General features: G+C 36.4%; 1 protein-coding gene across 6 annotated transcripts in view; it reads right to left on the reverse strand.

Moving 5' to 3' along the window:
* LOC115219236 (protocadherin-19) overlaps nt 1-25,560 on the reverse strand; it is a 395,408-nt gene that overhangs the window by 352,569 nt on the left and 17,279 nt on the right. For all 6 annotated transcript variants that reach the window (XM_036508611.1, XM_036508616.1, XM_036508617.1 and 3 more), the window contains exon 2: nt 3,321-5,746. In XM_036508611.1, coding sequence (XP_036364504.1) covers nt 3,321-5,690 — 2,370 coding nt within the window. In that variant the 5' untranslated portion in view covers nt 5,691-5,746. The remainder of the gene's footprint in view (nt 1-3,320; nt 5,747-25,560) is intronic.

Below are 25,560 nucleotides of genomic sequence, written 5' to 3' on the forward strand. Positions count from 1 at the left end.
CAATATATAAACACACACATATATACGCTCATCTTTGTCATCCATTTTTGTTATTGTTGCATAAGACACACTGAAGTCATTGATGCAAATTTTCTACTACTACCTGGTTCCCTTCCTGTTACCAACCTTCACCTGTTTCCAAGCAAGGTAATATTTCCACATTTCCTACACGGATCATGGCCCTGATATGTTTTCATGGAAAACTGAAATTGAACATCACTTGTATGATGGTGATGCTTGTTTACAACCATCTCTCTAATGTATATATGATTCCAGAAAGAGAATTCATCCCAGCCCTGGTTGGCCATGTGTGGCACCTCAAAGATCAAGTGGCTGCATGCGATATCAAGTGGATGATCTTAAAACACCTGGGCCCCTACATCAATGAGAGTGAATATTGCATACTCTGCATAGCTGAGTAAAACCAGAGGATTTTAAGACTTCCTTAAACCTGGATCGCAGAATACCCACTAAGAAATATTTACACAATGTATCCATTTCAAGCACTACATACTGCAAAACTGGGATTCCCTGTTCACTGATTAAGGTTGTAAGAGTCCCTATTCCCCAAATAGCTGCTCTAGAAAAGATAACCCAACCTCACCAACGCCAGACCCTTTTATTGTCTGATGACCTTTTGACCAACTGACCATAACAACTTTCCACCTCTGAGAGGTGAAGATTTAAATTTTTCTTTGTATAGAGTCTGATGGGCAGTTCACAAAGCTGTGGCTCTCATGGATGCGAAACCATTGGTCACTCTTTGACCAGACTTTAACTTTATTGCTTTAATATATATATACACATACTTACACACACTCACACACACACACACATTATTTAATAGACACAATAGATGATTTTAAGTGTTACTAATAGTTTCTTGTGGGCTGTGCCTGACGACTGTACTGAGTTGCTCTTTTACTCTTTACTCTTTTACTTTTTTCAGTCATTTGACTGCGGCCAAGCTGGAGCACCGCCTTTAGTCGAGCAACTCGACCCCGGGACTTATTCTTTTTGTAAGCCCAGTACTTATTCTATCGGTCTCTTTTTGCCGAACCGCTAAGTGACGGGGACGTAAACACACCAGCATCGTTTGTCAAGCAATGCTTGGGGAACAAACACAGACACACAAACACACACACACATATATATATATATATGTATACATATATACGACAGGCTTCTTTCAGTTTCCGTCTACCAAATCGACTCACAAGGCATTGGTCGGCCCGAGGCTATAGCAGGAGACACTTGCCCAATATGCTACACAGTGGGACTGAACCCAGAACCATGTGGTAGGTTAGCAAGCTACTTACCACACAGCCACTCCTGCGCCTGTCAGACCTATTATAATACATTGTTTGGCATGTTCTCAGCATAAAAGATTGTTTGTAGCCTATATTCCTTCTATTATTGTTTCTGTTAAATAATATTCATCTCTCAGCAGATGGAATGCTTTTTTTTGTTGATCTTTCATTACCGAAAAATATATCATATACATATATAGATATATATCACCCCAGAGCTACAGTAGAAGATACTTGCTCAAGGTGCCATATAGTGGTACTGAACCTAAGACCACATGGTTGGGAAACATGTGCATGTGAATGTGTGTGTGAAATAATTCCTACATTGGTACTCAGAGTTTCATGTGATACATATTTGTCAGACAATGATGCTTATATTAATGCTAAAAGGCGAGCTGGCAGAAACGTTAGCACGCCGGGCGAAATGCGTAGCCGTATTTCGTCTGCCCTTATGTTCTGGGTTCAAATTCTGCCGAGGTCGACTTTGTCTTTCATCCTTCCGGGGTCGATAAATTAAGTACCAGTTACGCACTGGGGTCGATGTAATCGACTTAATCCCTTTGTCTGTCCTTGTTTGTCTCCTCTGTGTTTAGCCCCTTGTGGGTAGTAAAGAAATATATATTAATGCTAAAAACAACACAAATATAGCATACACACCATGGCTCTGCGAAGACCATCACATGAAACTCCAAACAGAAGCAGATTGTTTATTTTGTGTGTATAATAAAAAATTATAGCCCTCAACACGTATTGAGTGCTCTTTTGCTTATTTGTAAATCAAAAGATGCCTATATATGTGTGTATGTGTGTATGAATGCATGTATGTGTGTACATATCAATGCATATAAGTATACATATGTGTATCTATCTATTAATCTCCCTATGTAAATATATGTGTGTGGGTATATATATAGAGGGAGAGAGAGAGAAAAAAAGAGAAAGAGAGAAAGTGAGGTGTATTTCTACACAGGAAAAAACATTATATAATTTGTTTTGGGGCTTGATAATGCACCTGAATTCAGGTGCATTTTTAATCCCAAAAACAAACTCCTCCTGTATATATATATATACACACACACACATTATGGCACCCTGTCACTTATGATGATAAGGGTTCCAGTTGACTCAATGAATGGGACAGCCTGCTCATGAAATGAACGTGCATGTGGATGAGCACTCCACAGATGTGCTTACCCTTAACATAGTCCTCAGGGAGATTCAACATGACACAAAATGTGACAATCTGGCCCTTTGAAATACAGGTACAACTCATTTTTGGCAGCTGAGTGGACTGGAGCAACATGAAATAAGTGTCTTGTATAAGGACACAAGGTGTCACCAGGAATTGAACTCATGACCTTACGATTGTGAGCTGAATACCCTAACTACTATGCTATGCACCTTCATATATATGTGTGACGGGTGTATTCACACACACACACACACACATAGATGTAAATAGGAATACATATAAGTATATGTGTGTACATGTGCATGCATGTGTATATGTGTTGTCTATGTGCACGTGTATGTGTGTGTGTGTGCATGTGTGTATGTGTGGTTATAAAACCTAAAATGCACATTTATTGTCGATGTAAAACAAACAATGTTTGTCATAGGAAACCATCATGGTGTCTACTAATATAACACATCTACTCTGAGATTGACCAATAATCTGTTGTTCTTCAACCACTTGCACCAGTTGTACATCATTGCTTCAGCACCACCCATTAGCGACTGTCGCCTGTGGAATTTCCACAAAATCTCAACATTCCCCCAAAAACTGTGCAAGTTTTATATTTGTTCTTTTGTTATTGAGAAATATTCCCAACAGCTTTAGAGAAAATAAACAAAAAAATAAAACAATTCGAAAAGAAGAAAAAAAAAAAGGTAAGAAAACATCCAATTTATCCAGGAGTGTTCAATTATTTGCTGCTGGTAAATTGCCATAAATGGAACCAATTAAGGGATAAGCATCACTAAAGTTAATTAATGCAAAATATAACTTACCTGGGAGGGAGCTGGAAGTCTTCTGGCTATTGTCGCTATTTTCAGACTATTTGTATCAGCAGAATTGTATAAACTTCTTGATTCTATTGTAGGTGTACATCTTCCACTTGTGTCATTAGTGCTTCGAGATGCAGAAACGAGGTTATTAGATTGAGAAACTAAATGATATATTTCACTCCTCTCTGGATTTGATTGGTCTATTGGCGTTGCGCGTTGGACACGCCGGCCATTTTTATATCTGATAATGCACGCTATCATAGAAACCAAAATAACTACCAAAACTATCATAGCTGCAAATGTGATTACGGCTACCAAATAAAGAGGAATATAATTGCCGGACTTTCTGCTCTGAGCAGATAATGATGTTTTGTTACTGACAGACAGTGTCAATGAGAGAGTTGTTGTTGCTGAGAGAACTGGTGTGCCGCTGTCTTTGACGACAGCCTTTAAGTCATAAGATCCAGCATCGTTTTGATATACTGCACGGGAAAAAGATAACATGCCAGTGTAGGGATTTATAAGAAATAACTGTTTGTCATTACCACCAGTTATTTCATATTTGAGAAATGCATTTCTTGGACTGTCCCTGTCTGATGCTTTTAGGACTGTGATGTCATTCTTGCTCTGAGGATGATAGTGAATGTCTAAACTGAAGGGGTTAATGCTAGGAAAGGTGAAATAGGGAGCATTGTCGTTCTCATCAACAACTTCAACAATAACATTTGATGTGCTATTTAGAGAAGGTCTCCCATTGTCTCTGACAAATACTTCAAATTTATATATTTCTTGCTGTTCTCTATCAAGTGGCTGTGAAGTTAAAATGAATCCTGTGTCTGTAATCTGAAAAGGAAGGATTCGGTTTTTGTTTTGTAAAAAAAAGAATGTTAATTGTCCTCCATCACCCAAATCCTCATCTGTTGCATTAATGAATCCAACTGGGAAGTTGGATTTTTCATTTTCATAAACTAAGAATCGGAAGTTCTCTTTTGTAAAACGAGGTTTTACATCGTTGACATCAGTAATTTGAACAGAGAATTTTCTTTTAGTCCTCAGAGGAGGTAATCCTTTATCTTGGCAGGAAATACTTATTTCATAATGGTCCTTAATTTCTCTGTCAACAGGTTTCTTCAATGTAACTTTATATTCTTTGAAGTCTAAATTTTGCAGCTGGAAATGGTCATGCTGGAGATCACAGTTAACTCGACCATTTGGCCCAATGTCATTGTCAGTCACTTTCACAAAAGCAATAAAAGCACCAACTTTAATGTTTTCTGAAATTGATAATGTATTCTCTCTTAATCCAGACACAAAATTAACATCTATTATTGGGGCATTATTTTGTTGGTTGGTAATATTTATCAGCACCATAGCAAGATGAGTAAGAGGTGGATTCCCACCATCTTTGGCTTCAACATATAACTGAAATAATTCTTTATGTCCAGAAGGAAGTTTTTCTCTTTGGAAAATTTCCCCAGTATGCTTGTTTAATTTGAAATAACTTCTAGTCGCTTCAGATGTTTGAGAACTGAAATAATATAAAACTTGTCCATTTTCATGTATATCCAAATCTTTTGCTGATAAAATAATAACAGGTTTATTCCTCAAATTTGTGTTTTCTATAAAAACGTGATATTCATTTTTGAGGAAAACTGGAGGGTTATCGTTAACATCTGTTACAGTTATTTTAACATTTAATGTGCTCTGTTTTGGGGGAAAACCTCCATCTTTTGCAATCACTTGAAGACTGTATGAATCTTTCACTTCTCTGTCAAGTTCCACAGCCAATACAATTTCTAGTTTAGCAGTTCCATCAACTCTTTTAGATACCGACAACGTAAAGGGTGTATCAAGTCTTTTCTGGAACTCATATGAAATCTGTGAGTTTTCAATTCCAACATCTTTATCAATTGCATTTGGTAGAGAATGCGACATACCTTTTCTGTCACCTTCTGAGAAGGTAAGGTTTACCTGCCTTACAGGAAATTCAGGTGTATTATCATTGATATCTTGTATAAATACTTTGATTTTTAAAACATCCACAAAAGTTTCGTCCTTATGAACAGCAACGTGAAGAATTCTAGAGCATTCGGTATTGTATTTACAGAGCGATTCAGCATCAATATTCTGTGATGTGTACAATTTCCCTGTCTTTGAAACGTTAAATAAAGAAACGATGCTAAATTTACTCATCCTTAATAAACTAAATGTTACCAAATCATTATCCAGAAGAGATATACCATCCAGAAGCTGCTTGTCTGCGGCTATATCTCCAATATAGGTACCGACATGTTTCCTTTCCTCTACATAGTAGGTGAGGTGCACAGCAAGACAAGGAGGAAGAAATAAAGCCAGCCATAGTGTAACAAACATATCCTTGCAGGTTATGGGCCAGTTCACATGATACTGGGTCTAGCAGCAAAGTAAATCTGAAATGAAAGAGGGAAAATACAAGCATGAGTTACAGTAACAAAAGAAAAAATAGTAATATACATACATTTATATCTATGCACTAATATATAGATACATATATACATACATACATTTTATATGTATATATATATATAGATAGATACATATATATAGATACATATATCCATACATACATATATAGATACATATATACATACATACATTTATATATATATATATATATACACATATATACACACACACATGGGTGTGTTGTGCATCTATCTGTGTGTTTCTAAGTATACATATACATATCTAGGGAGAGAGGGCAAGAGAAAGAGGGAGATATGTATATGTACACAATATATATATATATATATATATATATATACACACACACACACATAAATATTATGTATATTTCTACATATATTGTGTGTGTATATATATATATATATATACACACACACACACATTACACACGCCCACACACACACACACACCCATATATATATATATACATACACACACACATACATATGTATAATACATATATATAAAAGAGAGGAAGAGAGATAACGGAAATAAGACAACAATAAAAAAAAAATTATATTTGATTATTCAAAATAATATTTAGTCCTGGAAGAATTTCTTTTAAGCTTCCTTATCTCAGCAGAATAACTCAATAAAGGAGAAAAGAAAATAAAAGAGGCAAAGATAAGAGTCTGAAAATCATATACAGAACCGAAATAGTTGACATTGTAGCTAGAAATTTATAAAGATAAGCTGGTGGGAGGAGTGGCAGTGGGGGTGATGGGGAGAGGTATGAACAAGCAGAAGATAGATGAATCAAAGACAATATTTTCTGACTGATATATATATATATATATATATATATATACATATATTTTTTTTTTCCCTTGCTCAAAGATATAACATTTATTTATGTGTATATATAATATATATATATATATATATATGGATATATATATATAATATATATGGAATAGGATAATATATTATATATATATAATATATTATATATATATATATGTATATATGTATGTATTATATATATATATACATATATAATATATATATATATATATATATATATATATATATATATATATATGTAGATCATATATATATAGATATATATAGATATAGATATAATATATATATATATATATATAGAAATATATGTATACATACATGTGTGTATTGTATACATGCATATATATGTATATATATATATGCATATCTATATCTATATATATATATACACACACACATATATATATATATACACATACACACGTACATATATATATGTATAAATGGGTATGCTTGTGTGTATGCATAAACATATAAGTATATCGATCTATATACATATATATGACTCTCTATGTGTATGTGGTGTGTGCATGTATATATGTATACACACTTTTTCTTTTTCAGATCATGAGAGAATTCTAAGGTAGAACTGACATATAGGGATAAACTTCAGTATAACTGAAATGGTACTGAAAATCCGTTAATATTTACGTTCATTTCAAAGCAATGTTGTACAATAAGTAACTAACTTATTTTTAAGATTAAATATTTATTTAACATCCATAACATATTTTGCATTCTCTTAGTTAAAGAACTTAGCTTATCCTGATTATTCACCTTCTACACTCGTATATTTTTACTGAGCTAAGAAGACAGAAGAGCCTTTATGAAGTCAGTTGACCAACTAGAGACAGAAGGAAAATATCTAGCAAACCACAACTCTTAAATAATTTTTTCTAATAAGGACACAAGGCCTGAAATTTCGGAGTAAGGGACAAGTCGATTATATCGACCCCAGTGCATAGCTGGTACCTATTTAATCGATTTCGAAAGGATGAAAGGCAAAGTCGACCTCGACGGAATTTGAACTCAGAACATAGCGACAGACGAAACACCGCTAAGCATTTCGCCTGGCGTGCTAACGTTTCTGCCAGCTCGCCAAGGCATAATAGACGGAGAATGCAGTCAAAAATACCTATATATGTATATATTTATGTATATATGCATATATATATATACTCTTTTACTCTCTCTCTTTTACTTGTTTCAGTCATTTGACTGCGGCCATACTGGAGCACCGCCTTTAATCGAGCAACTCGACCCCGGGACTTATTCTTTTGTAAGCCCAGTACTTATTTTATCGATCTCTTTTGCCGAACCGCTAAGTAACGGGGACATAAACACACCAGCATCGGTTGTCAAGCAATGCTAGGGGGACAAACACAGACACACAAACATACACACGCATATATATATACATATATACGACGGGCTTCTTTCCACTCACAAGGCTTTGGTCGGCCTGAGGCTATAGTAGAAGACACTTGCCCAAGGTTCCATGCAGTGGGACTGAACCCGGAACCATGTGGTTGGTAAACAAGCTACTTACCACACAGCCACTCCTGCGCCTATATATGTGCATATATATATATATATATATATATATATATACGCACACACACACATACATACACACACATAGATAGTTAGATTGTTCGAAGTAGCGTTCAGATTTTATATATTAAATAAAAGGTGGTCGTCAGAATTTGGTATAATTATCTATTAGTGCTTCCATCTCATTCATTTCTGAGACTCATCAGATATGAGTTTTACAGAAAATGTTATGCTTTTTCTGTAAATCGGAAGAGAATGTTTTTTTGGTAATCTGTGTGGTGTGTGTGTGTATATATATATATATATATATATATTATATATATATATATAGATATATATATATATATATATTGTATATATATATATATATATATACATATATATATATATATATATATATATATATGTATATATATTATCTATATATAACATATATATATAATATATATTATATATAGTATATATTATAGGTATATATAGATATCTATATATATATACATAATATATATAGTATATTATATATATCTATGTATCTATAATTATAATATATATATATATATGTATATATATAATATATAGATATACATATATATATATATATATATACTATTATATATATATATATAAATATATTATGTATATATATATATATATATATATATATATACATGTATATTATATACGTGTGTACGTATAGTGTGTATCTATGCGTATGCATGTGTGTATCAAGCATGTGTGTGGTGAATTTTCGGAGATTTTGACAGAGAAAGAAAAAGAGAAAGAGAGAAAAACTGGAAGATAGAAGATTGTATGCATATCATCATCATCATCATCATCATCATCGTTTAACATCCGTTTTCCATGCTAGCATGGGTTGGACGGTTTGACGGGGTCTGGGAAGCCAGGAGGCTGCATCAGGCTCCAGTCTGATCTGGCAGTGTTTCTATGGCTGGATGCCCTTCCTAATGCCAACCACTCCATGAGTGTAGTGGGTGTTTTTTACGTGCCACCGGTACAGGTGCCAGAGGAGCTGGCAAACGGCCACGATTAGTTGGTGCTTTTTATGTGTCACCGACACAAACACCAGTCAGGTGGCGCTGGCATATATATATATATGTACATATATATATGTACATATATATGTACATATATATACACACATCATCATTATCATTGTATGTGTATCTCTCTCTCTCTCTCTCTCTCTCTCTCTCTCTCTCTCTTTCTCTCCCTCTCTTTCTCTCTCTCCCCCCTCTCTCTCTCTCTCTCTCTCTCTATATATATATATATATATATATGCATGACAATACTCCCTCCCACTCTGCTAGGAAACCCAAACATTGCTAGTATCTTATAGCATACAAGGTTGATGGTATGGCCACCAGCATCTCTGGATCTCAACCCTATAGAAAATTTTTGGTCCATCATTAAACACGAAGTTTATGCCAATGGACACCAATTAAAATCAAAAGATGTCTTATGAGTGACCATCAAATCTGCAGCAGAGGCAGTCCAGCCTGCTACTATTAAGAAATTGTCAAATTCCATGACTAATAGGGTTTTTGAAGTTATCCATCAAAATGACACTCATGTGGCTAAATAATATATTATGTTAATAAATATTATAATATTATTATTGTTTTCTATTAAATATATACTCAATGTATGCTTAATATGTATCATTACTCTTCATTTTCTGAAAAAAAATGTCTAGATGGGCTATTTTCATTTAAAAGCTATTAGTGTGGTTCACCCAAAAACTGAAGAAACTGAAATAAAAAAAAGGACATTATACTGAATAATGAAAACATAACAATAGCATTGCCATAGTGTACAAACTATCTGGGAAAATTTTTATCAAAATTGATTCACAGAAAACCAAGAAATCCTAAATTTAACTCCTAAGCTATTAACATGGTTCTGGGTGTATATATAAATACACATATACATATTCATCATCATCATCATTTTAGCATCAACTTGTCCTTGCTTCCACGGATCAAAAGAAATTCAGAGGCAGATTTTTCTATGGCCAGATGCTCTTCCTGTTCAGCAACCCTTGTTTAATTCCAAGTAAGGACATATTTCCCCTAATCCTTTGAGCATGAACAGCAGAATGGCCAAACATGTTTTCATGGCAGATTGCAAATAAATAACACTACATATATGGGAATGATTTTTGTTTACAATAAGACAAGACAAGGTGACATTCATGCAAATACACAGATACACACACATATGATAAGGGTTTGTTTTATTTTCAGTGTTCATCTACCAGGTCTAATTGCAAGCTTTTTGTCTGTCAGGGGATGTAGTAGATAAAACTTGTTCCAGGTCCCTCACAGGGAAGGGAATATAACTGGCTAAATTAACTTGGCTTTATATTTTATGAGCACTAGAGAAATAATAGGTAAGGTCAATCCTGATGGCATTTGATCTCCTTAATTGACAAATTCAGTGATTGAGTCTGTTATAAGCATGGATGTGAAGTGCAGGGATGTCTATCTACATAGGAAGATCCCTTTGCAATTATATGGTTTTGGTTTCAGTCCCATTGAACCCACTGCATGACACCTTGGGCAAGGGTCTTCTACAATAGGCTTGGGCCAATCAATGCCTCGTGAATGAATTTCGTTGATGATGGATGGAAACTGTGTGGGAGTTTGGTACATATTTATTCTTTTACTTGCTTTCCAGTCACTTGACTGTGGCCATACTGGAGCACCACCTTGAAGGGTTTTAGTCGAATAAATTGACCCCAAAGACTTATTTTTTTAAGCCTAGTACTTAGTCTATCAGTCCTTTTTGTTGAACCGCTAGGTTATTGGTATGTAAACACATCAACACCAGTTGTGAAGCAGTGATGGGGGACAAACACAAACACAAAGATACACACTCATATATATGCATGTGTGACAAGTGTCTTTCAGCTTCAGTCACTCACAAAGATTTGGTCTGCCCAAGGCTAGAGAACAAGACACTTGCTCAAGTGCCACACAAAGAGACTGAACTCAGAGCCAAGTGGCTGACAAGTAAGCTACTTACCACACAGCCACGCCAGAATCTATATATTATTTACATATTTATGTGTATATATGTATATATGTCGTTGTGTTTGTTTGTCTCACCACTGTATGGTAACCAGTGTTGCTTTGTTTATGTGCCTGTATCTTATTGTTCAGCAAAAGAGACCAACAGAATGAATATGGGAGTTTAAAATAAATATTCAGGGGTCGATTTGCCTGATTAAAAACCCTTCAAGGAGATGCCACTCCAGTATGGCCACAGTACAATGACTGAAGCAAGTAAAAGAAAACAAAAATACCAAAGAAAAAAAAAGAAACAATACAAAGCCTTGTGAGTGGATTTGGTAGACGGAAACTGAAAGAAGCCCATCGTATATAAATATATATGCGTGTGTGTGTTTGTGTGTCTGTGTTTGTCCCCCTAGCATTGCTTGACAACCGATGCTGGTGTGTTTATGTCCCCATTACTTAGCGGTTCGGCAAACGAGACCGATAGAATAAGTACTGGGCTTACAAAAGAATAAGTCCCTGGGTCAAGTTGCTCGATTAAAGGCTGTGCTCCAGCATGGCCGCAGTCAAATGACTGAAACAAGTAAAAGAGTAAAAGAGTAAAAGAGAATGCCTGATTAGAACTCCAAAACATTTAACCTGAACCTAAAGGTCACTATGAAATATGACTCAAACTTACACTGTACTCCATATACCTAGATTATTGCAACCAACTATCAAACAATTCACTACATACCAATGAATCCAACACACAAGACATCATCCCAAGCCTACCGCATGCCATAGTATACCATTGTAACCCATACGGCACTATTGGAACTGCTTATACAATTGAAAGCTAACTCAATTTAAACCTAACTGTTCATTATAGATTTACTGATAATAATTTTTCACACTTTAATGAGTTCTTCTAATTTCAAGGGTTTTTTTTTTGTTTATTTTTATGTTTATTTGGTTTTGTCATTGTTACATAGTTTATTTTTATTTTTATTTTTATTACTTTTATTTTTAGTTTGAAATATTTATTGCTTTTGTTTTAATTGTAAAATTTAAATTTAGGAAAATAACTGCAATTCTGTAAGCAGTTTATTCCTCACCAGTATAATTACCTTCTGTGTGAAACAACAGTCGTCAGTCAAAAGTAATTAGACTCGCCTGAGAGGCACACATTATAGTAAAAGTTGACGCCTAGACTAATAACTTGCGGGAACAAAAATAAACAATAACAGAATCTATCAATAGGAAAAAGAGAAAATGTATAAAGCAAAAAAGAGTTGGGAGATTTTTGAAAAGATGAAGGTTTTGTACAGAGGGTTGCGTGGGGCTGTTGTGTGTTGGGTGCAGAATGGAGTGGAGCACACGATGGAGACGTGGTCAGGGGCGATGGGGGGTGGGGGTGGGTGGTTAAAGAAGAGAGCTGCAGCAGCTTATGGTTTCCTTCTCTGAGCATTTATATTTAAGGAGGAATGAATGATTGAAAGAATGAGTAAATGAATGAATTAGAAAATTATACCATTCTATTTTTCTGTTTGATCTTGTTGTTGTAGTTGTTGTTGTTTTTTTCCAAAAGAATGACAACAAAATGTATTGATTTTTTTTTGTTTGATTTGTTGGATATTTTTCTTGTATTTTTTTTTTCAGTTTTTTTTTTCCATTTATTTATTTTTTTTGTTCTTTTACCTGAGTAATTATCATCACATTGCAGGTTCTCTATAGCTTATTTTTTTTGTTCTCTCTTTTTTCTCTACATAATTATATACAGTTCCACTACCATCTACCACCATCTACCATCTACCCATGGGTAGATGGTAGATGGCAGATAGAAGTGGAACTGTATACCCCCCTACCCTCCTTATCACACGCATGCTCATCCTACTTCATCATGCTCTAATCCATACTGTAAACAACACCATGATATATAACACCTCCACCACCAACACTACCATCACCACAACCATCCCCCCAGACTGCCGCCGCCATCACCACCACCACCAAAGCCGCCGCCACCACCAGCACCACCATCACTACAACCTCCTTGGCCATCATCACCGACAAAGCTACTTCAATTATGAGTCAAGAAAACCATTATGAGATCACTCAACAACCAACTAGTAAAAAGAAATAGCAGCAAAATTCCCTTATGTCATATCCTGTTGCCTTTAAAGAGGAAGGACACTGTGTACCATAAAATCTTAGATATACAAAGAATGGAATGGAATGGTATGGTCACACCTTGCAATACATTTCATTACAGCATTGCTCAGTTTAGTCAAGGGTGATTCTGTGACAAAACTACTACTACTACTACTACTACAATTTTCCCAACTGTGGAAAACATCCTCATCTTTATAACAAATGTCATCAGCATACCATCACAGACTTAAGAAGGAGAGCTTGATCAGCTAAAATACAAGCCAAACCACACCTTATTGTCTTAAAAAAACTTTTATTATTATTATTATCATCATCATCATCATCATTAGAGAGCAATGCATGTCCTCAAAGTGACACTGGGATACAAATATACGAAGCCCAATATACCCATCATGACTACCTGGCTGGCAAGGGTACACCAGGCACATGCATCACAACCATATGTGCACAACATGGTGATCTCATATCAAGATAAATGGCGCATGACCATGTGGGTGGGGCCCAATTAGAATTTTATTCAGGTCAAGTAGCCCATCATGCTGAAAAGGTTCCAAAAAAGGTTTGTTTAAGGATCATGAATGAAACACCCATGTTTTCAGAGGTGAATTATATAAACTTCAAAGAATTCCTCTCAATACATGGCTACTTCTGCTCATGATCAGAGATGCACATATCATCAGCCACTAAGGGACATGCTCAACTGGTTAAGGTCAAGCAACTGACAAGCAAATCTGTGGCATTGAGCAGAATATTTGCTGTAGCCCATCATTTATACCAAGACAAAACATGTACATGATAACACTTCCTATCAATTTAGATCAAAATTCATGAGAGTCACAGCCTGTTATTATTATTATTATTGTTGTTGTTGTTGTTGTATTTCGTCTGCCATTACGTTCTGAGTTCAAATTCCACCGAGGTCGACTTTGCCTTTCATCCTTTCGGGGTCGATAAATTAAGTACCAGTTACGCACTGGGGTCGATGTAATCGACTTAATTCGTTTGTCTGTCCTTGTTTATCCTCTCTGTGTTTAGCCCATTGTGGGTAGTAAAGAAATAAGTATGTATTCTAAGAATCCTCGTAGATGGTGCTGTAGCATGACCAAGGTCCAACGACTGAAGCTAGTAAAAGAATGGTATGGTAGTTTTCCATCTCTATAGAGTAAAATATCGTTCATTATGTTACACCGTAAAGGAAGACTTGAAAGAGTGAAATAATTGCAGATGCATTGCATCGCTTGCAGCTGCAAGGAAATAATTTTCCACTAAGTTGCTCCTTACAATGAGATGCAGATGATGGAAGACCCGTCTACAATATGTACACATAGCTTTTAGTCATTTAGTGAGGGCACAAGTAATGACCATTAATTGTTAAGCGATGCATGTGAACCGAGAGTTTGCGGAAGTAATGCTGGAGGTTGTGGATCATACAAATTTCTTTGGATCCTTTGTTTCAAATGACAATAACATATTATGAGAACTAACTGCTGCATGTGTCTCCAGAACAGCAGAAATGATCAGCATATTACTATAAACTAACAGGGCATTCATTAAGCATGATGGCATGCATGAGTGCTCCTTTAGTGGGTTCCACGCTTTTGTATTAGCGTTATTATCACAGTGTGTTGTGAGACTTGGTCAATAAACTAAAAGAATTTCATGCAAGGTATTTGTTTTTCCAGAAACTGTCTGTTTATGTAAGGCTGATGTAGTTCCTATTAAACGGAGGAACACACGTTTAGAACTGAATGAGAGCAGAAGATCAAAAATTGTAGTTTTGCAAACCTGTATTATGAGGAGGTGGGAATTGAATGGCTGCTGCTGTGCATTTGATTAAAAGAGATGAGGAACTTGTACTAACAGCAGTCATTAAAAGGGCTAATTAACGGATGAAGGGAAATTTGGTCAGTCTACAAAAGTAAACGCTATGGCTGTGAACATTCAGTTTCTGCTGCGGCTGCTGCTGCTGTTGTTGTGATTGTTCTTCTTGATGATGATGATGATGATGTGGTGGTGGTGGTGGTAGTGGTGGTGGGGATGATGATGATGATGATGATGATGATGATGATGATGATGACGATGATGATGATGACGATGATGATGATGACGGTGATGTTAATGATGATGATGATGAGGATGATGATGATTATGATGGCGATGTTGATGTTGATGATGATGATGATGATATGATGACGGTGGTGTTAATGATGATGATGATGATGATGATGTGGTGGTGGGGGTGGTGGTGGTGGTGGTGTTGGGGATGATGATGATGATGAGGAGGAGGAGGAGGAGGATTATGATGACGACGGTGATGTTGATGATGATGATGATGATGATGATGATGGTGATGATGATGATGATGATATGATGACGGTGGTGTTAATGATGATGATGATGATTATGATGGTGATGATAAGGAGGAGGTGGAGGAGATTGTTGCAGATGTTTTTGATCTTGTTAGCTCCAAGTCACCCCTAATTGAATTGGACTATCATAAAATGCATCCCAGCCATGACCATCCTGTCTCTTTCTTTTTTTTTTTTTTTTTACTAAGGTGTTGCATGCAGATATAGGACTGCATAATCTAATGTATCTCTCTACTTTTTGAAGATGATAAACAAAAAAAAGGTGGGGGTTACTTGAGGGCAGATTGGATACTACAACTAGCATTTTCAGAAGCCATGAAATGGCTCTGTATGAATGGTTGGTGGTTTTAACTATTAACAGTCTTTATTAGTGAGCTTTGTCTTAAGCTGAATGGGGATGAAAGATGATGACAGACATTAACACACACACACACACAAACACACACACACACACACACAAACATATATACACATGCACACACACACACACAAACATATACACACACGTACATAAACATACACACACGCATAGGCATCCCTTGACACTGAACTGACGACTAATATGAGGTCGGAGCATGCTTGCTTCCTTTTATGTTGTGTTTATGTTTTCCCATAAATTTTGTTGTTGATTATCTGTGCTACCGTTCCCATTCATAAGGCCACATGTGTGTGTATGTCTGTGTGCCAGTGTGTCTATGTGTGCACTTGCATGTGAATATATGAGCGCGCATATGTGCATGTGTGTGCACAGACATACACACACACACATACACATACACACATGCACACATATTCATAATACAAACAAACACTAGCACACATATAGTTATTATTTTAAGGTGGTGAGCTGGCAGAATCATAAGCACACCAGACAAAATGCTGCTGAGCATTATGTTCCGAGTTCAAATCCCGCTGAGGTCGACTTTGCCTTTCATCCTTTTGGGGGTCAATAAACTAAGTTCCACTCGAGTACTGAGGTCAATGTAATCAACCAAAATTCCAGGATTTGTACATGTAGTAGAAAGAATTACTTCTTGCCTTTTAAGATTGGTAGGACATTGCTATGTTGAGAGTGTATATTAAAAAACAATACATATTTCTTTATTACAGACAAGGGGCTAAACATAGAAGGGACAAACAAGGACAGACATAGGTATTAAGTCGATTACATTGACCCCAGTGGGTAACTGGTACTTAATTTATCGACCCTGGAATTTGAACTCACAACGTAACGGCAGACGAAAATTAAAAAACAATACATATTTCTTTATTACCCAGAAGGGGCTAAACATAGAAGGGACAAACAAGGACAGACATAGGTATTAAGTCGATTACATTGACCCCAGTGTGTAACTGGTACTTAATTTATCGACCCTGGAATTTGAACTCACAACGTAACGGCAAACGAAAATTAAAAAAACAATACAGATTTGTAATACAAACACAAGTCCTAACATTAAGTGAGACCAGTAAAATCAATATCAATATTGATCTCGCTTCATCACTGATACATGTTCATTGAATTTGGTTTATTATTGGTACTTGTTTTTATCAACCCCCTTGTAGCTCCTCTACAGTATGAAACTTCTTCTGTTCTGGACTCTTCTCCCATTCTCTTATCCATTTTTCGCCACCCCACGTCTCCTAGCATAAATTTGACCCCTTGGGGTTTTGTATTCATGCAAACTGCAAGATGGACATACTAGTGTTGGAGGTATGAGAACAAAAATCCCTGAGTAAACGCTATATTCTGCAGAAAGCAGTGATATTGGATTTCCATGCAGTTCTTGTTCTTGTTGGATTCTATCAAACTATTCAACCCATGTCAGCATGAAACATGGACATTAAATGATAATGGTGATTAGGGAAAGGGTGTAGTGGTGGCGCCGGCGCCGGCGGTGGTGGCAGTAGTGGCGGTGGTGGTGGTGGTAGCGGTGGCAGTGATGGTGGTGGTGGCAGTGGTGGTGGTGGCAGTGGTGGTGGTGGCAGGGATCGTGGTGGTGGTGGTGGCAGTGATGGAAGTGGTGGTGATGGTGGCAGTAGTGGCAGTGGTGGCAGTGGCAGCGGTGGTAGTGGTGGTGGTGACAGTGGTGGTGGGTGCAGTGGTAGTGGTGGCAGGGATCGTGGTGGTGGTGGTGGTGGTGGTGGCAGTGGTGGTAGTGGCAGTGGTTGTGGTGGCAGGGATCGTGGTGGTGGTGGTGGTGGTGGTGGTGGTGGCAGTGATGGTGGTGGTGGCAGTGGTGGTAGTGGCAGTGGTAGTGGTGGCAGGGATCGTGGTGGTGGTGGCAGTGGTGGTGGCAGGGATGGTGGTAGTGGTGGTAGCAGTGATGGAGGTGGTGGTGATGGTGGTAATGGTGGTGGTGGTGGTGGTGGTGGCAGCAACGACAGCGATGACAACAACAACGTCAAAAATGATGACGAGGAGGAAAAGGAAAAATTGATCTTCATGAGATTCACAATTCAGAACAAACTTAGGCTTAGTCTGGCTAAATACCATAGAGTTCTTCTGCCTGTCACTGGACCAATATTCTGCAGTGAATCAAAAAAATTAATGTTGAAAGTTATTTGGAAGTAATTTGAGGAAGATCTCTTATGAATATATCTAACAAACCCCAACTATATTTGACATGTATTGTCATGTAGTTAACGAGATATATTGGATTTTATCTCAGCTTGCATATAGATGAAAAAACATCTTTTTCTTTATATCTCCCATCTTTAATCTTTTATCCATTTCAGCATTAGACTGCGACCATGTGGGGTACTACTTTGAAGAGTTTTTAGTCATATAAATCAACAGTAGTACTTCCTTTTTTTTTTTTTTTTTTAAATTCCGGCAACTGTTCTATCAGATATTTTTTGCCAAGTTACTAAGTTACTGTGATGTAAAAAGACCAACACAGGTTGTCAAGTGCTGGTGGGGGAACAAACATACAGAGAGACACACACATAGATATATATATGTATATACATACATACATACATACATACACACATGCATATATATATACGGGATGGTTGTCAACTTTGTTCTATGGTAAAAAGAGGTAATTTCTACTTTCCTCCTCTGGAAGCCATTTACTCGCAATGCCAGAGGGCACACACGCTCCTACTCTGATGTAATCTCCAGGGATACAGGCATCCAGCAACAGGACCTCCGTAATGCCATGATGGACCGTGAAGTCTGGCGTAGCATGGTAAATTCCATTGTCTCAACCACGGTCGAACAATGATGATGATGATATATATATGCATGCATGTATGTATATGTATATGTTTATAGGAATTCCTTCAAAGGGATGTGTGAAGCATCCAATTCACTGGTACATCAGTTGAATATCACATAGATATGGGTATAATGTAAATTACAAAGATAAAATTAAATAGAGAGATACAATTGACAATCCAACAATTTATTTATATTATAATATAATATAATATACTATGAATATGATATAATATGATATAAGATAACATTAAAAATTCATTAAAAGACTAAAATAGCTAACAATTTTTTTTACTTATTTACATTTTTTGCTATGTAGACAATTCAATTTACTTATATAAGTCTCATCAGAGCTAAGGTTTAAAGATGGATGAAATTCCCTGTGAAAGGACAGCATTTGTTAATAATTATTTTATGTTATCTTATATTATATTACATTCATAGTATATTATGTTATATCATAACATAAATAAATTATTGGATTGAAAATTCTCTCTCTCTATTTGATTTATTGTTTATATATATACATATTTTGAAAGTGTTCTTTATGTTATTTAAAAATGGTAGGATTTTATTTAAGAGAGATATCTATATATATAAAACTGTAGTTGTGTGAGTGTCTGTCCCCTTCGATTTAGATTCCTAACTACTCCCACATTTTGGGGTGCAGTTTAACCAAATTCAGGTATCTTATAGTCGTGATTCATATCGAGCCTGTCTGGGTATTAGCGCATGTCTACGATGAGTCTACGATTTTAAAAATAATTTAACATCATTTTTTATTCCATTTTAATGCATATTTTTTCGTGTGTCGATGGCGGCGGAGTTGGCGTCCATGGTCACACCTGCACCTGTTTGCTTCTCCCCCTTCTTCCCTCCCTCGTGAAGCTGTGGGGAAGGGAGTGTAGGGAAATCAACGTCGTAAAGCGTTGTCAAGGAGACCAGCGTTCTTTTAGAACAACGACTTCATGGCTTGAAGACACCAAAACAGAAATGGCTAAGAAAGCCCGAATTGGCATCTATAAGGGAAGTAACTCTCTAAAAATGCTTATATAGTTATTTCCCTTACAAACCCGAGCAATGCCGGGCGATACTGCTAGTTGGCATATAAACAGTAAACTGTACTTCATTATAGTACTTGCTAAAAAAACAAAGTTGTCACTTAATGAAAGGATGAAGAACAACTGTGGCCATTGGACCTACAAAAATAAGATTCAGCCAATTCATCAGGATCCATGACTATCCAAAGGGTTCCCCCCCCCCTTAGTAAATAAATAAATACACAAACAATTAAATAGACGGATAAAATCCTCAAGCTTCTTTGAATTCTGTAAGGATCTGCCCTTGAAAGCTTTCAGGTTCCATCTTGCAAAAATTTTATCTTTAAGGCACCAAGTGTCATGCAACTTTGCAAGGCCTCTTATACTGAGGGTAGGTGAAGACGTTTGGCCTCATGGTTCAAATCCTTGCAATGAGTGACATAAAACTGAACAATATATTATCTCAATTGGCTAAATAACTGGAAAAGAACCACAAAGTTAGGTTACAAACTGTTAAACTACCAGATAAATATATTTATATATTTATCTATATATGACCACATATATATATAAATATACGACCTCGAACCCACAAGTGTAAACAAGAGAGACAGAGAAAGGCAGAAACAAGGAAAAGGTCACTTATATTTGAACACTATACAAATATTCTTTTATAAAAACTTTACTTTTATAAAAACTTTTCTTTTAATTTTTCTAAATTTAATTATTTAAGCGTTACAGTTGAAAAGGTCTCAAAATGACTGAAACCGGTACTGAAATGTTCTTTATAAAATTATTTTAGCATTTTCTATCTTGACTTGTTTTTTCATATATATCAACTCGTGTGTTCCTTTTCATCCTTATACATATAAATATATATATATATAAGTAGTTGAATGAATTATCCTAGAATGGATAATTCGGTTAACCGATACCCGGGTAGCAAATTCACGTCAGAAAACACGGTTGAAGCTACATGCCAAGGGCAGAGATCATGTGCTTTCGTGTGGAAATTTGTGTGTTTTTTTTACTATAAATAAATGAAAGAATGGAGTTGAACGACGATTTAACAAAATTCCTTTATTCTCGACATATGTTTCGAAGACTGCGCAGCCTTTGAAACATATGTCGAGAATAAAGGAATTTTGTTAAATCGTCGTTCAACTCCATTCTTTCATTTATTTATATATATATATATATAGTATGATGATGATGATGATGATGATGAGTACCACCTGACTAGCACGTAAAAAGCACCATTTAAGCGATATCAATGCCAGTGCCACTTGACTGGCCCCTGTGCCAGTAGCACATAAAAAGCAGCCACTACACTCTCAGGGGAGTTGGCATATGGAAAAGCATCCAGCTGTAGAAACCTTGCTATGTCAGATTGGTGCAGCCTCCTGGATTGCCAGTCTTCTGCCAAACCATTCAACCCATGCAAGCATGGAAAGTGGACATTAAATGATGATGATGTGTGTGTCTGTACACCAGAATAAGCACATAAGTGTAAAAGAAGATGGGAAAAAAATTCTACTCGAATATGCTTTATTATTAAAGCTGCAAAAACATCACAAAAAAGTGCTACTCAGAGTTTCACATTCCCATTCGTCAGACAGTTGATTCATAAATATATATATATATATATATATATATATATATGCAAATTGAGATAGGGGTTGTAAATGCAACCCTCTATGGGCTAACATATATCCAATATACTGCTAGTGAAGTACCCAACAAAGTTAATACATAAATGTTAATGATTGTGATGATATTTGATTTAGATGTATTTCTCCATTTTCTTATCTTGTATATATCTCTTATTATAAAAGGCAGATTTTATCTGCCTCCCTTTGGGAGTTATACAAATCTACAATATAGGATTTCTTCAATTACAATTTACCTAGCAGTTTTGAGAGTACAATGCATCGCGTCATGCCAGGTCCAGTTTTTAAAATTTAAACTCCAATTAAGCAAAATTTACAGAAAACTCACATTCTGGTGTGTGTGTCAAATGCTTTTCTTAGTCTGGTTTACACCACACGCAAACGCACACACACAGTGGGCAACGAATAAAATGAAAGTAAATAGCGACACAGTGATTTGAGGAAGACTAAAGTGAAAGTATTCTGTCCATGACGCTGATAGATACATGAGTAAAATGTATGGGAAGCTAAGAGCTAAGAGTGAGTGAAAATGTTCTTGGAAGAGAGTAATTAGTAATAAAGTAAACATACACTCATACATACATACATACATACATACATACATACATACATACATACATACATACATACACACACACACACATACACACACCCACATACATACATACACACATACATACATACATACATATACATACATACATACATATACATACATACATACATACACACACACACATACACACACACACAGTATTGAAGCTTGAGAACAATCAGATACATTTGCAACACATCTGTTGAAAATATTATTGTTCACACACATACATATACATATATACATACAGACAGATAGACACACACACACATGATCCAGCATGGCCACAACCTCAAGGCTGAAACATATAAAAGAATAACAGAATATAAATGTGTGCAAAGTACAAGAAATATTAATGCAGTATATGGGGATTGGACAATAAGCGTAAGGCAGTGTCAATGGTGGTTCCAGAAATCCCGAGCCATAAACTACAGCCTAGAAGACGAGCCTCATCCTGAAAGATCTGTAGAACTCGACAAGGACATCCTGAAAACCCTGGTGGAACAAAATATCATCGTAACTGTTGAGGAACTAGCAGAGAAGCTTGGATTTGGTCATTCAACCATTCATTGATACCTGTGTGCTATCGGAAAAGACAGCAAATTGGGTCAATGGGTTCCTCACGAACTTTCCGAGTCTAATTGCATGCAGAGAGTGAATGTATGCTTTTCTTGCTGTCATATCTCACCACTACTGCGCTATGTATATCTATATATATAAAACTGTAGTTGTGTGAGTGTCTGTCCCCTTCGATTTAGATTCCTAACTACTCCCACATTTTGCGGTACAGTTTAACCAAATTTGGGTAGCTTATAGTCGTGATTCATATCGAGCCCGTCTGAATATTAGCGCGCGTCTACGATGAGTCTACGATTTTAAAAATAATTTAACATCATTTTTTATTCCATTTTAATGCATAAATTTTCGTGTGTCGATGGCGGCGGAATTGGCGTCCACGCTCACACCTGCACCTGTGGGGAAGGGAGTGTAAGGAAATCAACGTCGTAATGCGTTGTCAAGGAGACCAGTGTTCTTTTAGAACAACGACTTCATGGCTTGAAGACACCAAAACAGAAATGGCTAAGAAAGCGTCTACATGAGTCTACGATTTAAAAAAAAATTTACCATCGTTTTTTTTCCATTTTAATGCATTTTTTCGCTATTATATAAGGGAGTAACTCTCTAAAAATGTCTACGATGAGTCAACGATTTAAAAAAAAATTTACCATCATATTTTTTCCATTTTTTGCTATTTTTTGGCTATAACTCTCTAAAAATGCTTATATAGTTATTTCCCTTACAAACCCGAGCAACGCCGGGCGATACTGCTAGTATATATATATACACGAACGTACAGACACACACATGCTTGTATATATATATATATATATATATATATATATATTTATATATCATCATCATCATCATCATTTAATGTCCATTTTTCGATGCAGGTATGAGTTGGACTAATACGTGCATGTGTGTGTGCATGTATGTATATATGTATGTATATATGTAAACAAACACACACACATATATATATACATACATATTTGTGTGTATCTGTGTGTGCTTGTCTTCATATATATGTATGTGTATACACACCCACTTGCACCCCCCACACATACATTTGAAGCACCCACACACACACACATACACACACAAGCACATGCACAACAAGTTAGGTAGATATTCATATATAAATTCAGAAATATATACATGCAACATATACACTTAGATCGAAAATATGCTTATATCGACTCTTACAAAAATGAAGTTGCTCTTTCACACATACACACTTAAGAGTCTCCCATACAATCGGAAAAAGCATGTCTGTACAGTTCGCAGAACATGCTGATGTGCTCACACATACACAATCATGCACACAACACACACACACACACACATACGCACACACACACAGACACACATACTCACACACACATGCACACATACACACACACACAAGCATGCACATACAGATAAACGCATACATGCATGCATACCCATTCACAAGTATTCATATGCACACGTATGCAATCATACGCACACTCACGCATACACACATTTTCACATACACACACACACACGCACTTATACACACTCACACACACACACATGCACACATACACACACACACACACAAGCATACACATACAGATAAACGCATACATACATGCATACCCATTCACAAGTATTCATATGCACGCGTATGCAATCATACACACACTCACGCATACACACATTTTCACATACACACACACGCACTTATACAGACTCACACACACACACATGCACACATACACACACACACACACAAGCATACACATACAGATAAACGCATACATACATGCATACCCATTCACAAGTATTCATATGCACGCGTATGCAATCATACGCACACTCACGCATACACACATTTTCACATACACACACACACACGCACTTATACACACTCACACACACACACATGCACACATACACACACATACACAAGCATACACATACAGATAAACGCATACATACATGCATGCCCATTCACAAGTATTCATATGCATGCGTATGCAATTATACACACACTCACATTTTCATACACACATTTTCACACACTCACACACACACACAAACACATACACACACACTCACACATGCACACACATGCACAACAGTTATATTCAGCAGTCGTATATTTGACCGATTCTGCTGTTCAAATGGACACGACACACTCGTATATGAAATATGACATTCCCAGCTAGAAGTTCACACACACACACACACACACACACACACACACACACACTCTTACTCTCTCACTTTCTTTGTCTCTCACACTCTCCATTGCTCGCTCTCTCCTTTTCTCCACACTCACATACTGTCTTCCAAACACACATATACGCATGCTCTATCTTTCACTGTTTCATTCTCACTCGCAAACAAATACACTCCCTCTCTTCCTCTCTCTTCCTCTCTCTCTCTCTCTCTCTCTCTCTCTTTTTCTCTTCCAACACACTCTCATAAGCATACACGCATGCACACACACACACACATTCTCTCATACCTTCACTTACTCTTTCTTTCTCTTACGCTTTCTCTCTCGTTCTTGACTCTCTCACACACCACATGTACACATGCTAACAGATACACACCTTTTAATTCTCTCTCGTTTACATACACACAAATGCACAAACACACACACACACACAGAATTCTTTGTGTTCTTCAGTTCATTTTAGCCATCACAGCCTGATTGATGCTGGAACACCACCTTTAGCATCACACATTTACCTCTCT

The sequence above is a fragment of the Octopus sinensis genome, linkage group LG14 (assembly GCF_006345805.1).
Source record: "Octopus sinensis linkage group LG14, ASM634580v1, whole genome shotgun sequence".
Classification (NCBI taxonomy): domain Eukaryota; kingdom Metazoa; phylum Mollusca; class Cephalopoda; order Octopoda; family Octopodidae; genus Octopus; species Octopus sinensis.